This window comes from Rattus rattus, chromosome 9 (genome assembly GCF_011064425.1).
Source record: "Rattus rattus isolate New Zealand chromosome 9, Rrattus_CSIRO_v1, whole genome shotgun sequence".
Lineage (NCBI taxonomy): Eukaryota > Metazoa > Chordata > Mammalia > Rodentia > Muridae > Rattus > Rattus rattus.
Window position 1 is genome coordinate 39837074 of NC_046162.1, and position 23586 is coordinate 39860659.

Sequence of the window (23586 nt, forward strand, 5' to 3'; positions counted from 1 at the left end):
CCTGACCCCATACTACAGGCATGACTGTTCCCATGGCAGGGGTGGCAAAGCTAGGACATGAGAGGTGAGAACCCGGGTTGGAATTGAGAACCATACTTTCAGATTTCAGAGGTCCAGTCCCTGACCACTGAGCAAAAGTGCTTCTGATGTATAGCCTAAAGAGGTGCACATGGGTAAACCCCCACAGACCATGTGTCTGAGATCTGGCTGCTGAGGAATGAATACAAATTGTGGATGTTACTGCCAACTCTGTCTCCTCAGGAACACTGCAATGAACCATAGATTCTCTCTCTGTCTCTCTCTGTCTCTCTCTCTCTCTGTCTCTCTCTCTCTCTCTCTCTCTGCCCCATCTATCTCTTTCTCTCTCTCTCTCTCTCTCTCTCTCTCACACACACACACACACACACACACACACACACACACACACACACACAGAGAACTACATGCATAACATTTATTGAGTATTTTAAAAGTCCCAAGGGATGGTAGGATAGAAAGACCATGGCCTCTTTACTCTCAGAGAAGAACTAGTTAGGAAAACTGCCCAACCAGGGCCAACTGGTACGTAGCATCTTCACCAACTGGCCAAGGATGAGAAACACAACCCATTGGTATCAAATGCCTCCTTAAACCCATAGCACTGCCAAAATGTATGACTTCTATAAGAAAGTTCAGAGACGGGCTCAAACTGAGATTCCTTTTAGCAAACAGTTGACAGATAACATTCTTAATTATCCAGGTCTTGAAAGATCCCAAAACTGTCATAGAATGGAAGAGAAACATGAAAATTGATTGTAGAGAACTAGAAAGCAGACCTGAAAGAGAATATTAGAGAAAACTGTAAGATACAAATGAAATGTGCTGGCTGTTGAGGCCTGCTCCTTTTAACATAACTGTAGCCATTTTATCTTCAGTGGCTGTTTTGTTCATAAGGTGAAATAAAGTTCAGATTCTCAGACTCCTCTTCCTAAAAGTAATTATCCATAGCTGACACTAAAAAAATTTCCTAAAAGGTCCTAATGCTACAGTTGTGTTACTTATGCTCTGTTGAATCTCAGTGCTCTGAAACTCCTCTGTTCACCACTCATCCATCACACCTCTTCCCTCACTTAGGATCAATCAGCTTAAAAGCCAACTGATAATATTTTATCTAGTTAGCCAAAATGTAGTGCTGTCTTCACCCTTGCCCTCTGAACACCTGAACATGTTGTTTCCTGTAAACAAAAGTCTGCCCTAAGAACAGACCAGTACCACAATTAGGCTCCCTAGTCCTTTTGTGTGGTCCTGACCAATCAGTCTTGGTGTCATGTTCAATAACTTATCCTTGCTTAACTGAGATTGGTATTCCTATGGTTCATGTGGTGATTCCTGAACCCCCAACATTGACCAATGATATTGTTCCAATGCTCATTTCCTCTTCAGTGCTGTATTGAGGTGATGGGAGATATGTATCTAAATAGAACCTAGGCATGATGGTTAGCTTTAATTGTCAACTTTACACAACCCAGACTCACTTGGAAAGAGAGTGTCAATAAGGAGTCATCAATATTGGGTTAGTCTGTGAGTATGTCTAAAAGAGATTGTCTTGATTGAATCAACTGATGGGAGAAGGCCCAACCCACCATAGATGAAGGGAATCCTGAGCTGAGAGTTAGCAAGCAATAAAGTAAGATACATATATATATTTCTCTCTGCTCTCGATTATAGATGTGGTAGACCAGTTGTCTCAAGCTCCTGCGCTGCATGGATAAGCTATAACTTGGAATTGTGGTCTCAAACAAATCCTTCCTCCCTTAAGTTGCTCTTTTGTCAGAGTATTTTATCACAAAAACAGAAATTAAACTCGAGCAAAAGTTATACTGAGGAAGTGGCTTTATTGCCGTAGTAGACTTGATATATAGTTTTTATGTTTTGGATTATTTTATAGGCAAGTGAAAGCATTTGGCACATTGAGCTAGAAAAGCCACAGGATACCGAAAGCAGAAGCATGGGACATTTTAGTGGCAACTTGGAAGATAAAAATTCTGTAAGAAATGTAGACAGTTGAGACCCAGATTATGGGTTTTAGAAACTATCTAAGACTCTATCAGGAATAGAATGCAGTCATTCTGTTTGGTATTTTGGCTAAGAATCTGTGTGTGCTGATCAGACTGGAGCTAAAAAAAGCAGCTATTACTATCTATCTTAGTTAGGGTCTCATTGCTGTAAATAGACACCATGACTAATGTAAGTTTTATAAAAGACAGTATTTAATTGGGGCTGGCTTGCAGGTTCAGAGGTTCAGTCCATTATCATCAAGGTGGGAGCCTGGCAGCATCGTAGCATCCAGGCAGGCATGGTGCAAGAGGAGCTGAGTTCTACATCTTCACCCAAAGGAAGCCAGGAACAGACTGAGCATCCCCAGACAGCTAGGAGGAGGAGGGCCTCCAAGCCCACCCCCACAGTGACACACTTCCTCCAACAAGGCCACACTTTCTAATAGTGCCACTCCCTGGGCAAACCATCACACTATCATAAAAATCAACACCACTGAAATGAAATTCTGAGCTTCAATGGAACAAAGAAAAGTATTTCCTCAGGGTCAGCACACAGATTCTGGCATAGGTGTGATCCAAGAGGAGCAGGCCGCATCTCAAGCTGTCAGCAGGTGTTGGAGATATAAGTGTCATCCACATGGTACTGGTTATAAAAGCATAAAAGATAACAAGATTTAGGGTGTCGTGAAGAGGAGCTGAGGAGAGACTAAGACCATGTAAAGTTGCTGGCATAGAGTTGAGCCACCCTAAAAAAAGAAACTGCATAAGTTGCAGGAGTCAGAGCTGGATGGGTGGGACCTTTGGAGCAAAAATTCCATTAGGAGCTTCAGATACTGGACATTGGACCCACAAGATTTGGAATGTGCCCTGCTGGATTTTGAGTTTATTTATATCTAATTGTATAACAGGACCCAAGACTTTTGTAGATCCCAAGGCCTTCGTACAACTGATGCCATAGTAAAGACACCATCTTGACCTTAGAACTTAGCATGTAGGCTCCAACCCCTGCCAAAATGGGAACAAAGACCTAGTCCATAGTTCCAGGAACTGGGAAAGTCTCTAAACTTACCAAACTTGCTTTTGGGCTTCTGTAATTTTGCTTCTCCCTAACTGTTCTTCCTAACCAAAGTATGTCAACCAGGATGTGGGTTTTGTGCATAAACACCAAAGAATAGGGAGGCTTGGGGACACGCATTTTGGGCAAGTTCCCCTTGTAATCCTCCACATGGCAAATAAAGACTTTCTGTTGGCTTCAGGAGGAAGTCTGTATTCTCTAAAGGAGCTGGTGCATGACATTCTGGAGACCCCAGCAAGATTCCCAAAGACACTAGGTCCTCAGATCCTCTGGGTTGATTGCACAAAGGACTGGCGTTTCCTAGGGAGTGTGCACCCTGAGTCGCTCCAGAACCCCTGGAACTTCTCCCACCTCTGCTCCAGATGTCTCCACCCTAAACAGGAAGCTACAGAAAGTCACCCGGATCTGTCCTCTCTGAAGGTGAGTCTGTTTATGACACCTATTGCATAGGGCACTTACAAAAGTCTGGACCCAGCCCTAGCTCCGGCGTCTAGGATTCTCATGAGACATCACGAGAGACCCTAGTTTGAATCTGTGTGGTGGCCTCCTCTGCTTGTCCTTACTATGTATCTCTCTGCATTTCCCTTTGTGTGTTTCTGTTCAATCTATTGGTTGAAGAAACAGATCTAAAATGAAAGGGGAAATGAGCCGTTCTGGGACACAACTGTAGCTCCTGTTCCAGATAATCCAATTCTCTCTGCTTTGCTTGGGCAGGCACTAGGGGCATTCACGTGGTGCACAGACATGCTTTCAGGCAAACATCCACACACATAAAAATAAAAAAGAGTATGGTTTTAAAATGTTGTGTTGTATGTCAAGCTGACGAAAGGTGGAGTGTGATGATTGGCTTTCACTATCGACTTGGCTTAGAGCAACCTAGGAAGAGAGTCTTGATGAGCCATTGCCTATATTAGGTTGGCCTTGTTGTGTGGGGGGGAGGGGTATCTTAATTAAGTAATGGATATGAAAAAAACACATTCCACTATGGGTGGTGCCATTCCCTGGGTAGGGGGTCCTGAACTGTATGGTAAGAAATCAAGATGATCAAGGTGGTGCTGTGCATATATGCCCTCTCTGCTCTTAACTATGAACACCATATGATCAGCTGCTTCACTCCTGCTGCTGTGACTTCTGAGTATTATAGCCTGGAACTGTGGTCTGTGATAAACCCTTTATCTCCAAAAGTGTGTGTGTGTGTGTGTGTGTGTGTGTGTGTGTGTGTGTGTGTGTGTGTGTGTGTGTGTGTGTGTGTGTGTGTGTGTGTGTGTGTGTGTGTGTGTGTGTGTGTGACCTGATTCTGGAGTACTGGATGATGCCATTCAGCCACTTCTAGTTTTTTTTTTTTTTTTTTTTTTTTTTTTTTTTTTTTTTTTTTTTGAGCTGGGGACCAACCCAGGACCTTGAGCTTGCTAGGCAAGCACTCTACCACTGAGCCAAATCCCCAACCCTGTTTTGTAACTTTTCAGTAAACATGAAATTCAAAATAAAAAGCTAAAGTGGGCCACGGAGAGTGCTCCGCATTTAAGAGCAATTGCTGTTCTTGCAAAGAACCTGGATTCTCTTCCCAGAAGCCACATCAGGATGTAACATCACCTATAACTCCAGCCTCAGAGTGTATGGCACTCAAGCGTACACACACACACACACACACACACACACACACACACACACACACACACACACACACCATGTACACAGAAATAGTAAAACTCAATGGTTTTAAAGATCTAAAGTAAGTCAGAGTGGGCACAGTGATGTGTACCATCATAGTCCCCATGGTGGCTCGCTTCTGCTTCATTGTCAGCAACTCTGAACAATAAAGCACTTGCTGGCTTACCCCTTTTGATATCATTATTACCACCCTATTTATCCAAAACTAGTCCAACACCCACCTTAGTATTAAACCTGAACCCTGCAAGCTTGGGTCTGTGTAGCTGTCTTGTCCCCTGGGTGTCTGCTTTAGAATGGCTGACCAGGTTCAACTCTCTTAAGTGAAGGGACCAGGCCTCTCTGTGGCTATATTCCACCCTGCACAGTACTTCCTCCTAATCCCAGGCTCTGAGCCCCCCTTCCTGAAGACTTGATCATTCAACCAGTGGGAGCAGTCTGGTCCTCTGAAGTCCTTCTGCAAATGCTCTTCTTGTGTCTTCACAGTGACAGGACCCTGGGATGACATTTTCTTCTTCATTTGCTATGGGTTCTGGACACAGCCAGAACACTCGATAAATACCAGATTAAAAAGCTGCTGAACTTCTGTGTTAGTACTAGGAGCAGCACAGGACATAACAGGGCTCAGCTTGGGTGCTTCTTGCATGTGACTGCATAAGCAGTAGCAGGTTGGGTGCTGGAGTGCAGGGATGATGGAGTGCAGGGATGTGGAGTGCAGGGATGGTGAAGTGCGGGGGTGCTGGAGTGCAGGGATGCTGGAGTGCAGGGATGATGGAGTGCAGGGATGCTGGAGTGCAGGGATGTGGAGTGCAGGGATGATGGAGTGCAGGGATGCTGGAGTGCAGGGATGATGGAGTGCAGGGATGCTGGAGTGCAGGGATGATGCAGTGCAGGGATGATGCAGTGCAGGGATGATGCAGTGCAGGGATGATGCAGTGCAGGGATGATGCAGTGCAGGGATGATGCAGTGCAGGGATGCTGGAGTGCAGGGATGCTGGAGTGCAGGGATGATGGAGTGCAGGGATGATGGACTGCAGGGATGCTGGAGTGCAGGGATGCTGGGCTGCAGGGATGATGGAGGGCAGGGATGGTGCAATGCAGGGATGCTGGAGTGCAGGGATGATGGACTGCAGGGATGATGGACAGCAGGGATGATGGACTGCAGGGATGATGGACTGCAGGGATGATGGAGTGCAGGGATGCTGGAGTGCAGGGATGATGGAGTGCAGGGATGATGGAGTGCAGGGATGATGGAGTGCAGGGATGATGGAGTGCAGGGATGATGGAGTGCAGGGATGATGGAGTGCAGGGATGATGCAGTGCAGGGATGATGCAGTGCAGGGATGATGCAGTGCAGGGATGATGCAGTGCAGGGATGCTAGTAGAAGGTACCAGCAAGGCTATGGATTTAGCTTCTCAGAAGCAACATGGACCAGGAACAGAGATGTCATTGAGTCCTGAGACAAAGAAGCACCTATTTCCAGAGCAAAGACCCCCCCCACTTCCACTCAGGGATGAGAAGGGCTAGATAGTGACTTGAACCACAACCAGCCCCAAACATATGAGAACAGATTGTCTAGACCTCAAGCAACACTTTAATAAAGGAGAGAACATGGCTGCTAACATTGCCTGGAGTCTGTGACTTTCAACCCACTGAACAATTTAACTGGAAGGTATGGGAAGAGAAAAGTGTTTACATCCCTGCGACACTGGATGGGGCAGAGCCCAAGGACCTCAGAGCAGCAGCTTCAGAAGAAGGAGGCTCCCAAATATAGAGGAAGTGAAGGAAGCTTTGATGCCCATGCTGGTCGATGGGGTAACGGAGGTTTGTGAAGTAACGGTGGCTCGTGGAGTACCGGTGGTCTGTGGGGTAACGGTGGTCAGTGAGGTAATGTTTGCCGGGTTCGTACATTGAACCGACTTGAAAATGAACTCTCCAACTGTTACGTTCCCAGCAGACAGGACTTGACAAGTAGAGTTGCTGATATCGGAACAGCCCTTCAGCTCCACCTTGCCACTGCCTGAAGATGTAGATGAGACCATCAGAACTTTGTACAACCCCTCTGCCCCCGTGCAGTTAGTTATTCATCTGCAAGAAGCTCAACAGTGTGCAACAGTCCCTCTACTCCTGGAAGGCCTCTTTAAGGAAGACGTCCAGGGTTAAAAAGACCACATGGTAGCAGTACAAGAACTATGGCGGTCAGAGCCCAGGCCCCTCCTCATCCAACCCCAAAAGCAACTGAGGCTGTGAGAGATTGATTGCAAACCCAGTCTTAAAAGAGAGATGGGAGCTGGACCTTACATGCCCTGATCTCTTGTGCTCCTGTGGAGTTTCCGATGAAAAAGCCAAAATCAAACCAGGCGTGGTGGTATACACCTGCAAGCCCAGTACTTGGCAGACTGTAGCAGGAAGACCATGAGTTCAAGGCCAGCCTCTGCTAGGTGGCAAGACTCTGTCAAGAAAGATACAAAGGGGAGGGAAGGGAAAGAAGGAAGGAGGAGAGGAAGTGGAGAGAGGGAAGGAGGAAAGAAAAGGAAAAAGCAAGCATGGATGACAGTTCTTTCTCTCAACTCTCCATTCAGAAAGGAATGAGTCAGTTGGGCACCCTAGGCTCCACTCTGCCACCCAGCTTTTCTTTTCAGATCTTAGTCTGGATCCGACTTCTTCCTGCCTGAGTTTTTCTTGAGAAAAAAAAAAAGAAAGAAAGAAAAGCCAACAGAAAGTCTGCAGAAAATTCTCAGCATCTCCGTCTTAACTCGGAGTTCTGTTTATTTAAACGTAGTTTCAGATTCAAGTTGTAGGGAAAGGTCCACTGCTCTTTTCAAAGACAGAGCTACAATAGCAGCTACTCCTGAGTGGCTGTGCCCTCCCACCCCCCGCAGGTCTGTCAGCTGCAACTCAGCTGTCCCTAGGAAACAGGGAGCTCCCTGAGAACTGTGTGAAGGGACTCAGTACTGTCAGAGTGCGTTGTGTAAAATAGACCACCGGATCCCAGGAAGAAAGCCTTTGCTCTTGCCTTCATCCCAGGTATCAGTACTGAGACCTGAGCGACCCTGAGTCTGGAAGTAAGGTGCCTGGCACATCTTGACAAGCAAGAAAAGTTCCGTGGCTTTGAGCACCGGAGACACAGGGACAAGGTGAGCATAGAAAGTCTTTGCTGCTGTCGCTGCCTTTAGGCACAACTTCCAGAATTAAAAACCAGGGCAGTATGTTGAGATTCAAAGGGAAAGTGACCTTTTGCAGTGGTAGAATGTATGGTTGGCCTCTGGAACATAGAGAAGACAGAGAGACAGAAAGACACAGGGAGACTGAGAAAGTGAGAGGGAGAGGGAGCAGACATTCCGGGATATGAGCATTTATAGAGGCAGTTAAAAAAAAAATAGAAAGACTGGTGGCTGCCAGAGACTTGTTGGGCAGAGGAAAAGCTTGAGCAGGTGGATCACAGAAGTCCTCAGGACAAGGGCCTTCCTCTATGTGACACTGTCATGGTAGAATGGACCATATCAGGAGTGACCCTGAGGTAAACTGGGGGCCTGGGTGACAATGAGTTCCTGTGTAGGCTCACCACTGTGGTGAGCGCTTTGACAATGACAATTACACACGAGCCAGGCAGCAAAGGTTCATGGAGGGTGTCTGTGCCTTTAACTCAGCTTTACTGTAGGTCTAAAGTAGCTCTTAAAAACAGTCTTTAAGGCTTTTTTAAAACCAGAATATGGGGATACACTGAAAACTCCATGATTCTTGTTAAGCTTTGACGTCAACGTTAAGCCGAAGCCGAAATGAAATTTGTATCTGGGTGCAGGTCTTAAACTCGTATTAGTCTGAGCAGTGTTTTAGCTGAGATTGGTTGCTTATTTGGTTTTTAATGGGCACCTATTTTTTTTTTCCTTCTTGGACATCACTAGACCACATTCCCAAGAGTTCCGTGAGCCAGAATGGGCACATTGGTTCCACCCACTGTAGTGTGTAGGAGGATGCTACACATTCACTTCCGGCTCCGACTCCTGAGATGCCCCCAGCCTTGCCCCACTGTCCTCCTCTCCACCCCCACCACAAAGGACCAGCAGAGATTCACTCTCTTCTGGGAAAATAAGGACAGAGCTACAGGGCGGTAGTGGCCCCAGGGCTGTTCCTTTAGCAAGAAGCAAATATGCACTGCATGCTGCTGTCAGGTTGGTTGGGTACTCTGGCAAAAATGATGGCATTCTCCGGTGAGTTTTATAGAAGAAAAGAAATAGCCAGATGGCCCTTGCTGCCCCAAGCCAACACCTCTCAAGATGTAGGAGGGGAAAGTGTATATAGGTATAAAAACAAATAAAAGTCACACACATCCACACCTGAAGAGTAATAGCCTAGTAGAGAAGCAAGTGCCAGGAGGGCGGATGCAGTCAGATGACTGAAGCTGGGGTGTGAGTACAGAAGGGCAGGAGAAAGGCAACCACATAGTCCTGCATAGCCCTGGACAAAGAGCCGAAGTAGCGACCAGCAGAAGGCTTCCCAGCAATCTCTAACTGAAGAACATCCTGCCCTAATCTTCCCTCTGTTTCTGCCATTCCCAGCTCTTCTGCCTCAGCTCGGCACTTGGATCAAGGCCTGGTATGTTTCAACTTGAGCCCTGTTAAGGAACCAAGACTTACCATTTTTAAGCTCCATAATGACATGGACACATTGTTCTCCTTTGTAGCACTCCTGGAGTTTCTCTGTGCAGTTTGGGTTGTTGTTGTTGTTATAGCAAGACCCACATTGCATGCCAGTGGAGTCCTGTGTTTCAGGTTCTGGGTAGAGGAAAGCCATCACTTAGAACCATGTTATCACACTGCCCTGAGAGGCAAGGACAAGCAGGCAGAAAAGCTGGTGGAAAGTCTACATGAGGGGAACCCCAGGTCTAGCCCTAAAGTCACCATGCTTTGCCCAAAGGTTTCCTATGCACAACTCCTAAGACCCACCCTTGCGCGCCATCCAGTTGGCAAAAACGATGACCCACAGTGCTGTGGGGTAGACATAAGCAAGAAACAAAAGAATACAAGCTATAGACGGTGTCAGCAGCAGCTGGCTGTTAAGAGCATGTGGCCAACAGGTGTCTGATTGGCATTAAGACTTGTTCTGAGCAGACGAAAATGGTTCATTTTCATATTGTGATGGATGAAAAAAATGTTTAAATCACATTGAGAACCAGCCTTACTCCTAACTGCCTTTATTTTAGGATGATGGACCTCGCTGTCTCTACTCATGTTTTTTGTTTGTTAGTTTTGGGGTGGTTCTTCTTCTGGGTTAGAGATTCTCAAGATCGTGACCATCAGAAAGATACATATTTCCCATGGTCTCGGGAAGGGAGACACGGCTCAGTAGCAAAGTTAAAGTTACGAAATAGCAATAGAAATAAATTTACGGTTGGGGGTTCTTATGGTTGTGGCCCGCAGGTTGAGAACGGCTGCTCTACATGAAGCCTAGAAAACCACTTCTCAAATTGTGGCCCAGGAACTCCTGGGTCCCTAAGACCCTGCAGAGATTACAAATGGTTAAAGCCACTTTTATAAAACACGATGACGTTATCTGCTTCTTTTACTACTCCTGTCACCTTGTGTGCATGTGGCACAATTTTCCAGAGGCCCCACATAGTGAATGAGGTCCAAGCAGACTAAACACACAAGCAAATCTGAGGCCCCAGCTTCTTTCTCCGCCGGGAGTTAAACACTCTGGGAAAAGATGTATTTGGGTGTTGGGGCTAGAGAAATGGCTTAGTCATTAAGAGCACAAGCTGCTGTTCCAGTGGAGCCAGGTTCAGTTCCCAGCAACCATGTGGCACATTACATACAACCGTAGAACTCCAGCCTCAGAGGAACTGATACCCACTTTTGGCCTCCATGGCCATTGCATATGTGTGGAGCATATAAATGCACACACATATGCTTAATATATATTTTAATAAATAGTGTATTGATTAGTATATATTTTATATTAGTATGTGTATACATATTAGCATATATTATACATATTAGTATATCTATTTACCTATATACTACTCTAAATATTTTTGGAAGTTATTTCTAAGTAAAACTCTTACTAGTATTAATACATACAGTTTATTATTTGTTTTGGGGGTTTTTTTGAGACAGAGTCTCATTATGTAGCCCAGGCGGACCTTGAACTTGGTAGAGATCTAGGTACCTCTCCTGTCTCCCAAGGGAGTGCTAGGATTCAAAGCATGTGTAACCACACTTGGCTAACTGGTTTTACTTTTGAGTATTTGAATTAAGATTCATGAATTTGCTTAGCTTTAACTTCTAACCTGGTAGATGTTAGCAGATGGAGACCATAGAAATAAAAGACTTGGAGAATCTTCAATTGTTACTGAGACTTAGAATGTTGCCAGGCGTGGTGGTACACACCTATAATCCCAGCACTCCGGAGGCACAGGCAAGGGGACTGAGTGAAGATCATCCCTGGCTCCATAGCAAGTTTGAGGTGAGTCTAGACTTCAGGAGACCTTGTCTAAAAGAAACTCTTAGTTTGAGGCCCTGAGATCACAAAACTTAAAAATGACTAATGAGCATTTGCTTTGCTTGCCACAAAAAAAAAAAAAAAAAAAAAAAGACCCATGAAATCCCTATCTTCACTGAAGGGGAAAGCATAATATTTGAGCTGGTTTAGTAACTCCCATGTCTCTTGTGTGATTGCTTTAAGTCAGATGCTAGCATTATCCAGCTGTGCGCAGAAGTTCCTAGACTTGAGACAGCCACCCCCAGCCAAGCAGAGCAGGCAGGAAAAGCAAGGGTGGATGGTGGAGGTGTGACCCAGGACAGGCTGCGGGGCCCTGTACAAACCATAGTGGGTGCCGTTGCATTCCTTTCCCTGGCAGCACTGGCTTGCAAAATGGTATCGTTGGTTATCAAATACACGCACAGTGAAGGCCACCTCCGTACTGTTCTCGCTGCAATTCAATGCAGAGCAGAACTTGTTCTGGTACAAATGGAGGAACCCTCCTACACCAAGGCAAACACAGACTGTTAGTACCTGGAGAAGCTTCAGGGAGAGCAGCATCCTGAGAAGACAATGCTTCAGACAGGGTCAGTTGACATAAACCTCTGCTCGGCATAGTTTGGGAGAGACTAGAAAAGGATTCTTATACCGAGGAAAACCCAGCCGGGTGGTAGGGGCACGTCTTTAACTCCAGCACTTAGGAAATAGAAGAAGGTAGATCTCCCTGAGTTCAAGGCCAGCCTGGTCTACATAGTGAGTTCCAGGCCAGCCAAGACTACATAGTGAGACCTTGTCTTGGAAAAAAACAACAACAACAAAAAAAACGGGGTTGGGATTTAGCTCAGTGGTAGAGTGCTTGCCTAGCAAGCGCAAGGCCCTGGGTTCGGTCCCCAGCTCCGAAAAAAAAAGAAAAAAGAAAAAAAAATGAATAAAAGAGAGAGAGAAAACAGCTCCCCATCAGAGAACTCTTTCCTTCATCAGATAAAGAGAGATGGGGTTAAACTCTGCCATTAGTTAACCTACCCTTGTGAGCCTCACTCTCATGGTCACATGCAACCCAGAAGAGATATAAATGTGCCCAGCACAAAGTTGTAAACTTACATACTGTTAAAAAGTTTTCATGATTTCATTGTTGCCGTTGCTAACTACATCTCTTGTTGTTGGACATGAGTTTTGTGGTGACAATGTCGTATCATGATGTCAAAAGGTTGGGTAAAACGCTTAGCAGGAGGGACACCAGAAAAATGGTGGTCTAGTTCTAATATATAAACATCAGGCCACTAATTTGTCTTGATGTCTCAAAAAAATAATAAAGCAGACACAGTGGGATGTTGTGTATGGTACAACACCGCAGTAGCAGCTGTGGTTCCTTCCGAGAAACTGCACAAAGATCCAGTCAGCACTATGCAATACGGAAACATCAGCTCCATGCGGCTGTTACATTAAATGTGGATTAGTCAAAATAAATAAAGTAAGGGATTGGGAGTGTGGCTCTGTGGTAGAGTGCTTGTCTGCTGCACACAGAGCCCTGTGTTTAATAATGCCCAGTCACACACACAACACACACACAACACACAACACACACACACACACACACACACACACACACACACACACACACACACAAACCACCAGAAAACATTAGGAAAAGTTAGCTGGCCATGTTGGCGTATAATCATAATTCCAGCACTCAAGCAGTTGAGAATGGCATCAGTTTCCTCGATGGCTCTCTGCCTTATTTTTTGAAAAAGGGTCTTGAGATGGTCTGGACCTGACCAGTTTTAGGCTGGCTGGCCATCAAGCTACAGGTTCCTGTGGTCTTCGCCGAGGTGAAAGGAATACACTACCATGCCTAGCCTTTGCGCATAGATACTGAGGGATACACTTGGAGCCTCGTGCTTTGTGGGGCAAGCGCTTTGCTGATTGACCCATCTCCTGAGTGCCCTTGCTTAGATGTCAGCTGTTGTGTATGGAAGACCACAGGGAGCCCTGAGACGTTCCCAGAGATCAGAATGCCTGGGGAGGCATTCAATGGCCAAAAATGCATTTGATCTAGAAGAGAAAGGAGCGGGAGCTGTGCTGCGGAAGGAAGAGATGGCTGGAAAAAAATACAAATGTCTCAGGCAAAACACCTGCCTCTTATTCAGCCCTGAGTCGCTCCTGCTGTTTACATCTACAAAAATGGATCTACAGTGAGGTTTCAATCAATGGAAGTGATTCCCTCGATGCCACAGGCCTCATCTGATTGCTTGATTCTGTGTCTGTTTTCCTACCCAGCTCCTGCTCACCCTGCGCACTGTACAACCCAACCCCACCTCACGTATCCTTCCTCCGTGCCAACCGTCTTTAGCTCCCACCTCCCACAAGTCCCAGAGACAGCAGCCCCACTCACCTAGAGTGGAGTTGACAGAGGACTCCACACAACTTAGGGACTCCTCTGCGCATATAGTGGCATTGGCTTCACAGGTGCTATTGTATGTGTGACACTGTGCACAATCCAGGGAGTCTGAGAGGACAATGGATTCACAGAAAACAGTCAAAAATCATCAGACATTCACAGAGTACCACACCAGGAACTCTGTGTACAACAGTACAACAGGAAAAGATCCAGATGGGACGCCCAACTGTTCTCTGAGGATCCCCGAAACTGACGTTATGAGATGAAGCCATACCCATTATTTAGCCTCATCATTCATCATTCCCCGACAGGAAAATCCAACCCTGACCAGCCACAGAGTTGTTCTTCTGAAGGCAGAGTGGACACATGGGTCTCACACAACACAACAGAAGATGGTAGGTACCATGCAAGAATGTTGGGCAAGGTGGGAAAGAAGGCTGTATCACGAAAGGGGCCGAGTGGCCTCTTACCTACAACCATGATGGCAAATGCCGCAATGATACCAGCAATGAAGATGCCTTTCATGATGCTGGGGCTGGCTTCCCCAGAGGATGGGGCCACAGAGCCTCAAACCTGGAGAAACACAGGGGGCAACCGGGGAATCTTAGAGGAATGCCTACCACCAAAGAGTGTTTTAAAGACACTGAAACAACATCAGTGCTGGCTCTGTCCTTGTGTCTGGGGGAAATATAAACCAGAGTCCTGTATGGGTGCACAGGGCTGTGTCCCTGTGGTCCTGATACTGGGTTAAATTAAAGCTGCAGATGGGCAGATGGGCTGATTTCCAATTCTGCCGGGTCCAGAGTTTGTGCCTATCATATTTCTGTCACTCTGGCAAAATGCTTGTGATGATCAATTTATAAGGAAGAAAGATTCACTGTGACTGATGGCTTCAAAAGTGTCAACCGGACTGGAGAGATGGCTCAGTGGGTAAGAGCACTGACTGCTCTCCCAAAAGTCCTGGGTTCAATTCCCAGCAACCACATGGTGACTCATCTGTAATGGGATCTGATGCCCTTTTCTGGTGTGTCTGAAGACAGCTACAGTGTACTCGTATACATAAAATAAGGAAATAATTTTTTAAGGAAGAAAGAAAAGGAAGGAAGGAAGGAAGGAAAGAAGGAAAGAAAAGAAAGGAAATGAAGGAAGGAAGGAAGAAAGAAGAAAGAAAGAAGGAAGGAAGGAAGAAAGAAAGAAAGAAAGAAAGAAAGAAAGAAAGAAAGAAAGAAAGAAAGAAAGAAAGAAATGTCGGTCACGTTGACCCATCATGTGGGGCTTTGTGGAAGAAGGTCTGTTCCCCTAATGGCAGCCAGGGAAGTACAATGAAAGAGGAGAATGCCCCAGCATCTCCTTCAATGAGCTAACTTCTAGGAACCCTCCTAAAGGCCCCAGCACCTCACTGTAAAGCTATATAGGCTGATGACCAGACCATGGACTTTTGAGGGATACTTGAGATTCAAATTCTAACAGGGTCTCAGATAAATAGAGCTGCCCTGGGTTCTGTGTCCTCCTCACTTCCCTCGGATTCTGTATTCCCCTCACCTCCCCACACACAGATCCTGTGTCCCCTCACCCCTCCAGAGTGCAATGGGTATTCTCCCTCCAGGAGTCTCCTGCACTCCTTCCCCTTGGTGTTCAGGGGTTTAGCTGCCACCACCTATGCAGATACCTGTGAGCCCTCGCTATATTCCAAGCCCTTATGTACTCATCTGCCCAGACACCTTGGCAGCCAGGTACTATTCTTAGAACCTGACCAAAACTGAGACGAGCGTTATGCGCTCGAAATCAAGCTCTTCCTCCTGAGAGGTGTTAGAGTTGGGACACACCCATTCCACTCTGCCGTCCAGCACTCAAAACCCCAGGCCTCAACACATCAAAGTTCCTGAGTCAGATTAGAGTGTCACCAGTGCTAGTGTACCTAGCATTCGTGACCTGCAAATCGTCTGACTTAGCTCTTGGAGGCTTGCTAGGTGTTTGCCATGTTTGTTAGGAACCTAAGTCACAGCTCTGGGAGTTTCCCTTTGCCTGAATAGCAGCGTGACACAGAAAGCAAACATTTGCATGTAGCCCTCCCTGGTCATGATTTATCCTATAAATGGAAGTGTGGCTCCTCAGGTTAATCCACTCAAGATAGATAACGACACACCTGTCTGTCCGTACAGGAACCACATATGCTCGATAGCCACATATGCTGAGCAGCTGCCCCTAGCCAGGGCAAGCAGAACTGTTGCATTTCATGGAGCTCCCCCTAACACCACCACCCCGGTCAGGCTGGTGCCTGCACTTCTCAGACATGCAACCACAGGGAATAGCAAATGCAGCCTAGGCCCAAAGCAGGACACACTCCAGGTTCTTCCCATGACAGCTGCCACAGGCTGAGGAAGAGCTGACCTTTTCCAGGGAGAACAGCCCTTTTCCTGCTTCATCTAGTACTACAGCTCAAACACACATCCCATCACACTGCGCACGCACACAGCAGTATAGCCTTCTGGTTGACTTATAAGTGGCTAGGGAAAAATAAAAAAATCAAAGGGAACTAGCCTTGTCAGGGGAACAGGAGATCAGCATGTTTCCCAAGTGACTGTGAAATTTAGAAACCCCAAAGGTAGAGAGAATATGTCTTGGTTAGAGTATGTGACACGCGAGCTCTGCATTCAACTGTTTATTCATTCACATACCAAGAGGCACCTCTCCAGGCCTGGAACCCCAACGGCTGGGAAAAGATTTCTAGAACCAATTACTGTGAAGGAGGAGAGGAGGGGAGATAAAGGATACGGGGAGAGACAACCGTAGGACAGTCATAGCACTGATCACCTCAACTCCACCACCATCCTGATGGCGAGCCTTATCTCCAGACCCAGAGAAGTCAGGACCTGGCTAGCAACCCGCAGAGGAGCAGAGCCTAAGGACAGTCCTATAGTGGGACATGAGACCCGTCAATCACTTCTATGGGCCAGAAGGACAAGGGTGTAGCCCAGGCTAGCCTCAAACTGACTTTGTAGTCAAGGATGACCTTTGACTTCTAATCCTCCTGCCTCTGTATCCTGAGTTCTGGGATGTCAGACATCTACCGTACCCAGTCTATGAGGCACTAGGGATGGGACCTAGTACGTACGCAGCACTTCCTGCGTCTTAGGCAAACACTCCACACTTGAGCTCCATCTCCAGTCCCCTTCCTGACTTGCAACATTCAGCAGTCTGGTAATATGCTTCCAGAATTGCTGGCATCTGCCAGGGAAGCCAGAGCTCAGAGACCACGCGACACAGACAACAAAATAGCATGCAAACAACCCCACTCCCCCAGCCTCAACCTCTACTACAGCCTGCCCACCTTGAGATCGGGGCAGCAGTGGGCAACACTAGCAGAAAAGAGCCTCAAGAACATCCTGGACACTAGCCAGAACAGGCCTGAGTTCTCCGAGTGCCCCACCCCCACCCTCCAGGATTCAGATTCTCCCAGGATTAGGCTCCAACCTCAGAGGCCCCTCACCTTCTGGATCCAGCCAGGAACACTATCCGGAGGAAGATGGAACCTGGCAATGGGTTGGAGCAGGTGTAGGGAGAGGTCTTATATAGTAGGTGGCTGTGTGATCTGAAAGCCCAGCCGCCCTCTGGGGAGGGGCCTTTTTGTAAGCCAGGCCCCAGCTTTGGGCTGTTAGACAGTGCCCTGCCCAACCATAGTGATTAGGCTACTTAACCCTTGGCCCCTATGTAGGTGGTGTTCTCTCTGAGATCTGCAGGAATTGGAAGTACCTGCCTTTCCCAAAGTGTGTAAGAGGACACAGTGCATTCCTGGCATCTTCCAGTGTCTGCCATAGCCTCCTGACTCACTTCCATAACCTGGAAGTAGTATTCCTGAATAACAGCTTGATTTACAGTAGACTTTCAGTTCTGGAAAAATCCTTGTTTATAGATGAGGAATCCTGGCTATGGAAGGAAAATGTAACAGGCTCAGCCCCTGGCAGGTCACAGAGCAGGGTCAGAGGGATCACAAGAGGGCCATACCACACAGAAAAGTTTCAAGTCTTTTGGCAAACGACTTAACTAGACTCAGTTCCAGGATTTTTCCAACCAAGATAAAGCTAAGCTAAGCCCACTGTACAGCTGCACAGGTTAGTGGGTGAGCCTCAAAGGGAAACTTGCTCTGCTTGAGTTCTCCAGCAGGGATGATTGGCTCCTCGAACAGCCAGGGTAGCCTTCTGTGCTCCGTCTGGGCAGCCAGCATGAACTAGAGTCCAGGGCAGGTGCACTGGCACCCCCCTCCTCGTCCGTCCCTCATGTGATGCTATAATTCTCTTCATCTTTCTGTTGTCCTATAAACAGAGAGAGAGAGAGAGAGAGAGAGAGAGAGAGAGAGAGAGAGAGAGAGTGTAAGGGAGCAACTCCGCCAAGAATGAAATTGAACAGTGTACTCACACCAATGCCCACAGCCTGAATTCAAACTAAGAAGTTTTTTTTACTCTTAAACATAAATATCTCTTAGCACACTATGGTAGTGCCCACCTTTAATCCCAGAATTTGGAAGGCTGAGACTGGCAGATCTCTATTAGTTCAAGGCCAGCCTGGTCTACATAGCAAGCTCTGGGCAGTCAAGGCTACATAGTGAGAACTTGTCTCAAAAATAATAATAATAAATATACATAAATACTTCTGTTACCTCTCTCTATACACACACACACACACACACACATCTAGACACTCCTGTAGCACCCTCCATATGCCATGCTGGCTAGGCATGTGGGAGGGTCTGTGACCTTTACTCTCCTGAAATGTTCTCTGAAGAGGAAGACAGAACATGAATACATATACAATCAAGCAAAATAGGCATTAAGATCAGGGTCAATGCATCAACCAAGTTGGGGGTGCAGACCTGAGTTTTAAATAGAAACCTCAGAGTCGTCTGGTAGAGAAGGCCCAACCTGAGTCAAGTTTCAGAGTCCCAACTGCACATGGAGGACTTTGAGTGTTTGTGATTTTGTTTGACAGCTCTGGGAAGCCCTATCAAGTTAGAATGAGGACGAACACGGGAAAACTAGACTAACCAATGCTAAGTCTCTTCAAGAGGCATCAGATACCCAGGATAGAGAGACAAAAGCAACCAAAAATATATGGTCTGAACGCAGACTTTGCACCTCATGGCACATGTTACTTATTAACCTTGCCCATGACACCTGCGTGAAAGCCCAACAGCCCTAATAAAATGAAAGCCCTAATAAAATGAGAACTGCTGGTTATTTGTTCCCGGAACCCTCACGTCATTTCATCATGTGTTTTCCAAGGCCATCTATCAGGAATGTTGGAGGGGTGTTAGCCTTTGGTGTTACTCACACAGATGATCTCGACCTTGCTCCCCAATTGGTGTCAACACTGAAGGCCACAACAGCCTTGGACTAGACTAGGCAGCTCTATATGACTACCCATCACAGCCCTGCAGTTAGCACCCTTGAGTGTCCTGAGCAGTACACAGATGGGTGTCACATTGTCTTTGACCGATGAGGAAACTGAGGCTCAAAGAGGCTTTTCCTCTAGACCTTCAGCTGCAAGCCAGTTTTCCCTGCATCCCAACATAGCTCAGGTGCCCTGAGCCTCTCTACCCAAGGGCTGGACACACTGACTCCACCTACTAAGACCCTAGAGGTAAGGTATCTGTCACCAGACATCTAACATCTCATTCCCTCATGTTGTGAGAAACCACCTCCCTAAAGCTGACCCTCAGTCTAACTAGCTAAGATGCCCAAGGGCCCAGTCCCAGTGTTTGTTCAACTTTCACTCTTGAACTGAGAATCATTGAAGAGTGGCTCAGACATGCTGGTTCCACCATTTCTGGGGAACAGAGTGAGGTCACCCCTTCTTAAACCAAGTACTGCTGAGGCAAGCCTAGCTGGGTCCCAGAAAGCTAGCTGTGTGTATGTATGTATGTATGTATGTATGTATGTATGTATGTATGTATGTATTATGTATGCATGCACGTAAACCTGGAGCAACTACGGGAAGAGGTTTCCTCCCAGAATTTCTCTGAGCCCCAGCAAAGCTTAGATGTGAGTTCCTCCAAAGAGTCCCATTGTAGTCAAGTGCGTGGAGTCACCAGGGAAGAGTTCAGCAGGGGATTCCACCAAAAGCAACCACCTTTGCCCCATCTGCCCTCTACTTGCTTCTGGGAGCTCTCATTGGCTGCCTCTCCCCTCTAGTTGTGACCTCCCACTCACTTCACAGAGGACCAATCCACAACCTCAGATACAAGCTTCACCAGGGTCCACGCTCCTCTTTGAGATGATGATCCTCAAGTTCCATTCCTGTCTTCTGAGTAAGACAGCCATCATCACTCACTTCTTAAGTTATTCTAAGAATTAAACTAGAGCATAGCAACATGGGAAGATGACTCAGACATTAAGAGCACTGTCTGCTTTTGCAGAGGATCCCAGTTCAGTTCCCAGCACCCTTGAGGTGGCTCATAACCACCAGTAACTCCAGTTCTGGTGGATCTTGTGACGTCCTCTGGCCCCCAAATTCATTTCATGTGTGTGGTGCACTAATACTTCTATACATTAGAAGAAAAAAATTAATAAATTGGTTTTAAGAGGAAAAATATCACAGGGAAAACATTTGGCATACATGCATGCAGGTCATAAGGGGCCACAGGAACAACAGCTAGGTTTGTTGCCATGAGCTCACATCTGAGATGGCCTTGGCCTAGAGGGAAACACAAGACCACACGGGATAGTTATCTGGGTGAAGCCCAGCCTCAACGTGCACCCTGCCACCTACAAGACAAGCAAGCTTGGGAGCTTGCACAGTACTTGAATCTCTGTTTCTCCACTTGAAAGGAAAACAGCAGCTGCAACACCTAATTGGTTGTAAAGATCAAGAGATTTGGGAGTTAATCTTTATCGTTTCTATAAGCTCTACCAAAATGCTGGCTTATGTTCTGTTGTTCAAATAAAGTACAGTAGTATCAAAATCAAATAAACCGAAAAGATTAAGGGCAAAAGATCTGATGAATGATCGTCATGCAGTGGAGGCTCTAAGGCTGGCCTAAGAGCCTTTCTCACAATGGTCTCAGTGACTCAGGCAAAGCATCTCAGGTGAACGTCTGTCTAGGTGCAAATTCAGTAACCATCACGGGGAATTTTCAGCATTTTCATTTCTACAAAACCAGATCCCAGCATTCATGTCAGGCTAGCTCACAGCCACTTCTGCACCAAGGGACTGGACGTCCTCTTCTGGCCCCTTTGGGCACCTGCACACATATGCCATACGCCCATACAGACACACACACACACACACACATACATGTAAATAAAACTTTACATTTGAGAGGTGGCAGCCCCTTTCCTCCATTGACTTTTATTTTTCCCCATGCATCCTCACCCCCAATCTTTAAATTTACTCATTTATTCATCAAGGAACTAACTTGATGGATACCTGCCCTCCCTAGGTTGTTAAAAATCTAATGAGAACAACTACAAGCAGACGGCCACGTAGAGATCGAAGCAAACTGCCATGTCATGGTAGAATTAAAACAGAGCAAAACGCAATAAACAACAAGGCAACTCCATAGACACGCAATATTCCAGCGAGAAAGAATCCCTACTGAGAACTGAGAAGAAACCAGGCAGGAAGTTAGAGAGGCAGGATGGCCCAAAAAAGTCTCATTGGCTTTGGAACCATGTGTCTTGCTTAAGGAATCGAACAAAGCTTTCTAAATTAGGATTGCCAGTTCACAAAAGTAGCCAGTTCATGGAGAATTTACAAGGCTGGGCTCACACCCTCCTCCTGAGCTCATTTTAATATTCTATATTTGTCCTCCTCATAAGCTTCTTAGATGACGGGCAAAGAGGACCTGGGCTGCTTGCAACATACTAGAACCATTTATGAGCTGTGAGTCAGTGCTCCTTCCAAGGTTACAATTTCCTTCTCCTTGAAATGGTGTGTTCCAGAATTTCCATTTTTACATGCCAATAATAAGCACACCTAGAAAAAAAAATGTAAGAGACCAACCACACTCACAAGCCCACCAAGAAACACAGTGATGAGATACTTGAGGATAACATTTACCAAGTAAGTAAAGAACTCTGTAGCAATTGATATCGGTCATCAACTTGACAGGTTCTAGAGCCACCTAATAGGCAAACCTCTGGGCGTGTCAGTGAGGGAATTTATAGGCTGAGTTAAGGTGTAAAAGTCAAGGTGTAAATGTGGTTGGCACCCTTCCGTGGGTTGTGGTGTTATACCAAACAGAAGGAGGAAATGAACTGAACACAGCATCTCTCTCTCTCTCTTTCTCTCTCTCCTCTCTCTTTCCTGGCAAGCCCTGTTGATACCTTGAAGCATTCCCCCTATATTTTCTTCTAAAATTTTCATGTCTTACATGGAGTCCTATGATGCATTTTCTTTGACACATTCCTTTTGAGACCTGCCACCATGACTGACCCACTAGACCCTTGAACAGTGAGTTGAAGTAAAACCATTTCTTCTTAAGTTGATTTTTATTGGGTATCTTGTCACCACTGTGAGGAAAGTAACTAACACAGACTAACAGAAATGTGAACTACTGATGAAACCAAAAAAAAGCACAAGGAATGGGCGATCATGAACTGGAGGGTCTGATATTAGTAAAATGTCATTATTCAGAACAACTCCAAATTCAATGCTATCCCCATCAAAGTCCCATCAAGGGACTTCTTGGAGCTAGAAAAGATGCCAACATTCATACAAAGGCATAACATACTTCCAATAGCCAAATCTTGAGCAGAAACAAAATCTAGAAGAATCAGACTATTTTATTTTAAACCAGAGCAACAATGTAAAAAATAAAATGCCACTAGGATCAACATCAAGACAGGGATCGCTAGAGAATGATTGGAACCCAAGAAATCACCCATGCATCCAACAACTGATCTTCAATACAACTGCCAAAATAAGTATTGGAGAAAAGAAGATATGTTCAATACGCAGTAATGGGGAAAACAGCAGCTTCTTACTGTACTTATTTGTGTGTGTGTGTGTGTGTGTGTGTGTGTGTGTGTGTGTGTGTGTCTGTGTGTGTGTGTAGGTCAGAGGACAGCTTGTTGCGTTAGAATGGTGGCACATTCGATAGATCACACCAGGCCAGCACAGTTCCATGGGAGAGGTTTATTTGGGGAAGAAAAGGACGAAGGGGGAAAGGAAGAGGAGGAGGAGGAGGAGGAGGAGGAGGAGGAGGAGGAGGAGGAGGAGGAGGAAGGAAGAAGAAGGAAGGAAGAAGAAGAAAGAGGAAGAGGAAGAGGAAGGAGAGAAGTGCCAGCCATGAGCACATGGAGAGAGAGGAGGGAAGGGAATGGGGAGAAAGGGAGGAAGGAATAGGGGACAGGGGAGTGGGAACAAGAAAGGAAGAGCAAGAGAGATCAGAGCAGAGAGGGCTAGCAGCCCCTTTTATAGTGAGGCAGGCATACCTGGCCATTGCCAGGTAACTGTGGGGCGGAGCTTAGACAAAATGCTAACTCTATCACATGGGTCCCAAAGATGGGACTCGGGTCATCAGCTTTAGCAGCAAGTACTTCACCTGCTGAGCATCTCACCTACCTGAAGCAATGCTGAGCTCCAAAAACATAGGAAGCAACAGCAGAAATTTGACAAGTGGGATCCTTTCTTTGGTTCACAAGCATGATGTTTGAATGTTCACTCTGTTGAGTGGCATGCGTCACCTACAAACCTTGTTACCACATAGGAACGATACCCATCTGATGAAGAGTGGGGCAGAGGGGAGTTAAGAAGAAAGGAAAATAAAGGCAAAAGAAAAACTAAAAAAGAAGAAGAAAATGACTGATGGAGTCATTTCAATCTGAAAAGAATCTGGTCGGCAAAGGCAATGAAGGATGAGAAGACAGTTTACAGAGTGGGAAGGAAGCTGTGCAACTCATCCATCTGAAAAAGGACTGGACTCCAGAAT

General features: G+C 46.2%; 1 protein-coding gene and 1 non-coding gene across 2 annotated transcripts; one reads left to right on the top strand and one right to left on the bottom strand.

Moving 5' to 3' along the window:
* Nucleotides 1-6351: 6351 nt before the first annotated feature.
* Nucleotides 6352-17256, bottom strand: Lypd8 (LY6/PLAUR domain containing 8). The gene is made up of 6 exons (XM_032912706.1): nucleotides 17149-17256; nucleotides 14129-14231; nucleotides 13653-13766; nucleotides 11605-11763; nucleotides 9418-9555; nucleotides 6352-6800 (listed from the first exon to the last, which is right to left on the bottom strand). Exons 2-6 carry the CDS (start codon nucleotides 14181-14183, stop codon nucleotides 6514-6516), a joined length of 753 nt encoding a protein of 250 aa, XP_032768597.1. The 5' UTR covers nucleotides 14184-14231; nucleotides 17149-17256; the 3' UTR covers nucleotides 6352-6513.
* A 6022-nt stretch (nucleotides 17257-23278) lies between these two features.
* LOC116910739 lies at nucleotides 23279-23383 on the top strand. The gene has a single exon (XR_004389253.1). It is a non-coding gene; the product is annotated as a small nucleolar RNA U13 (small nucleolar RNA).
* Nucleotides 23384-23586: the final 203 nt, after the last annotated feature.

Bases quoted from the DNA above. Each gene is read 5' to 3' on its own strand.
- Lypd8 (XM_032912706.1), bottom strand. From the start codon at position 14,183: ATGAAAGGCATCTTCATTGCTGGTATCATTGCGGCATTTGCCATCATG. The intron at 11,764-13,652 runs GTGAGTGGGGCT...GCCTTGGTGTAG, and splicing joins CTCTGTCAACTCCACTCTAG to GAGGGTTCCTCCATTTGTAC. The intron at 6,801-9,417 runs GTAAGTCTTGGT...CTACATCTTCAG, and splicing joins CATTATGGAGCTTAAAAATG to GCAGTGGCAAGGTGGAGCTG.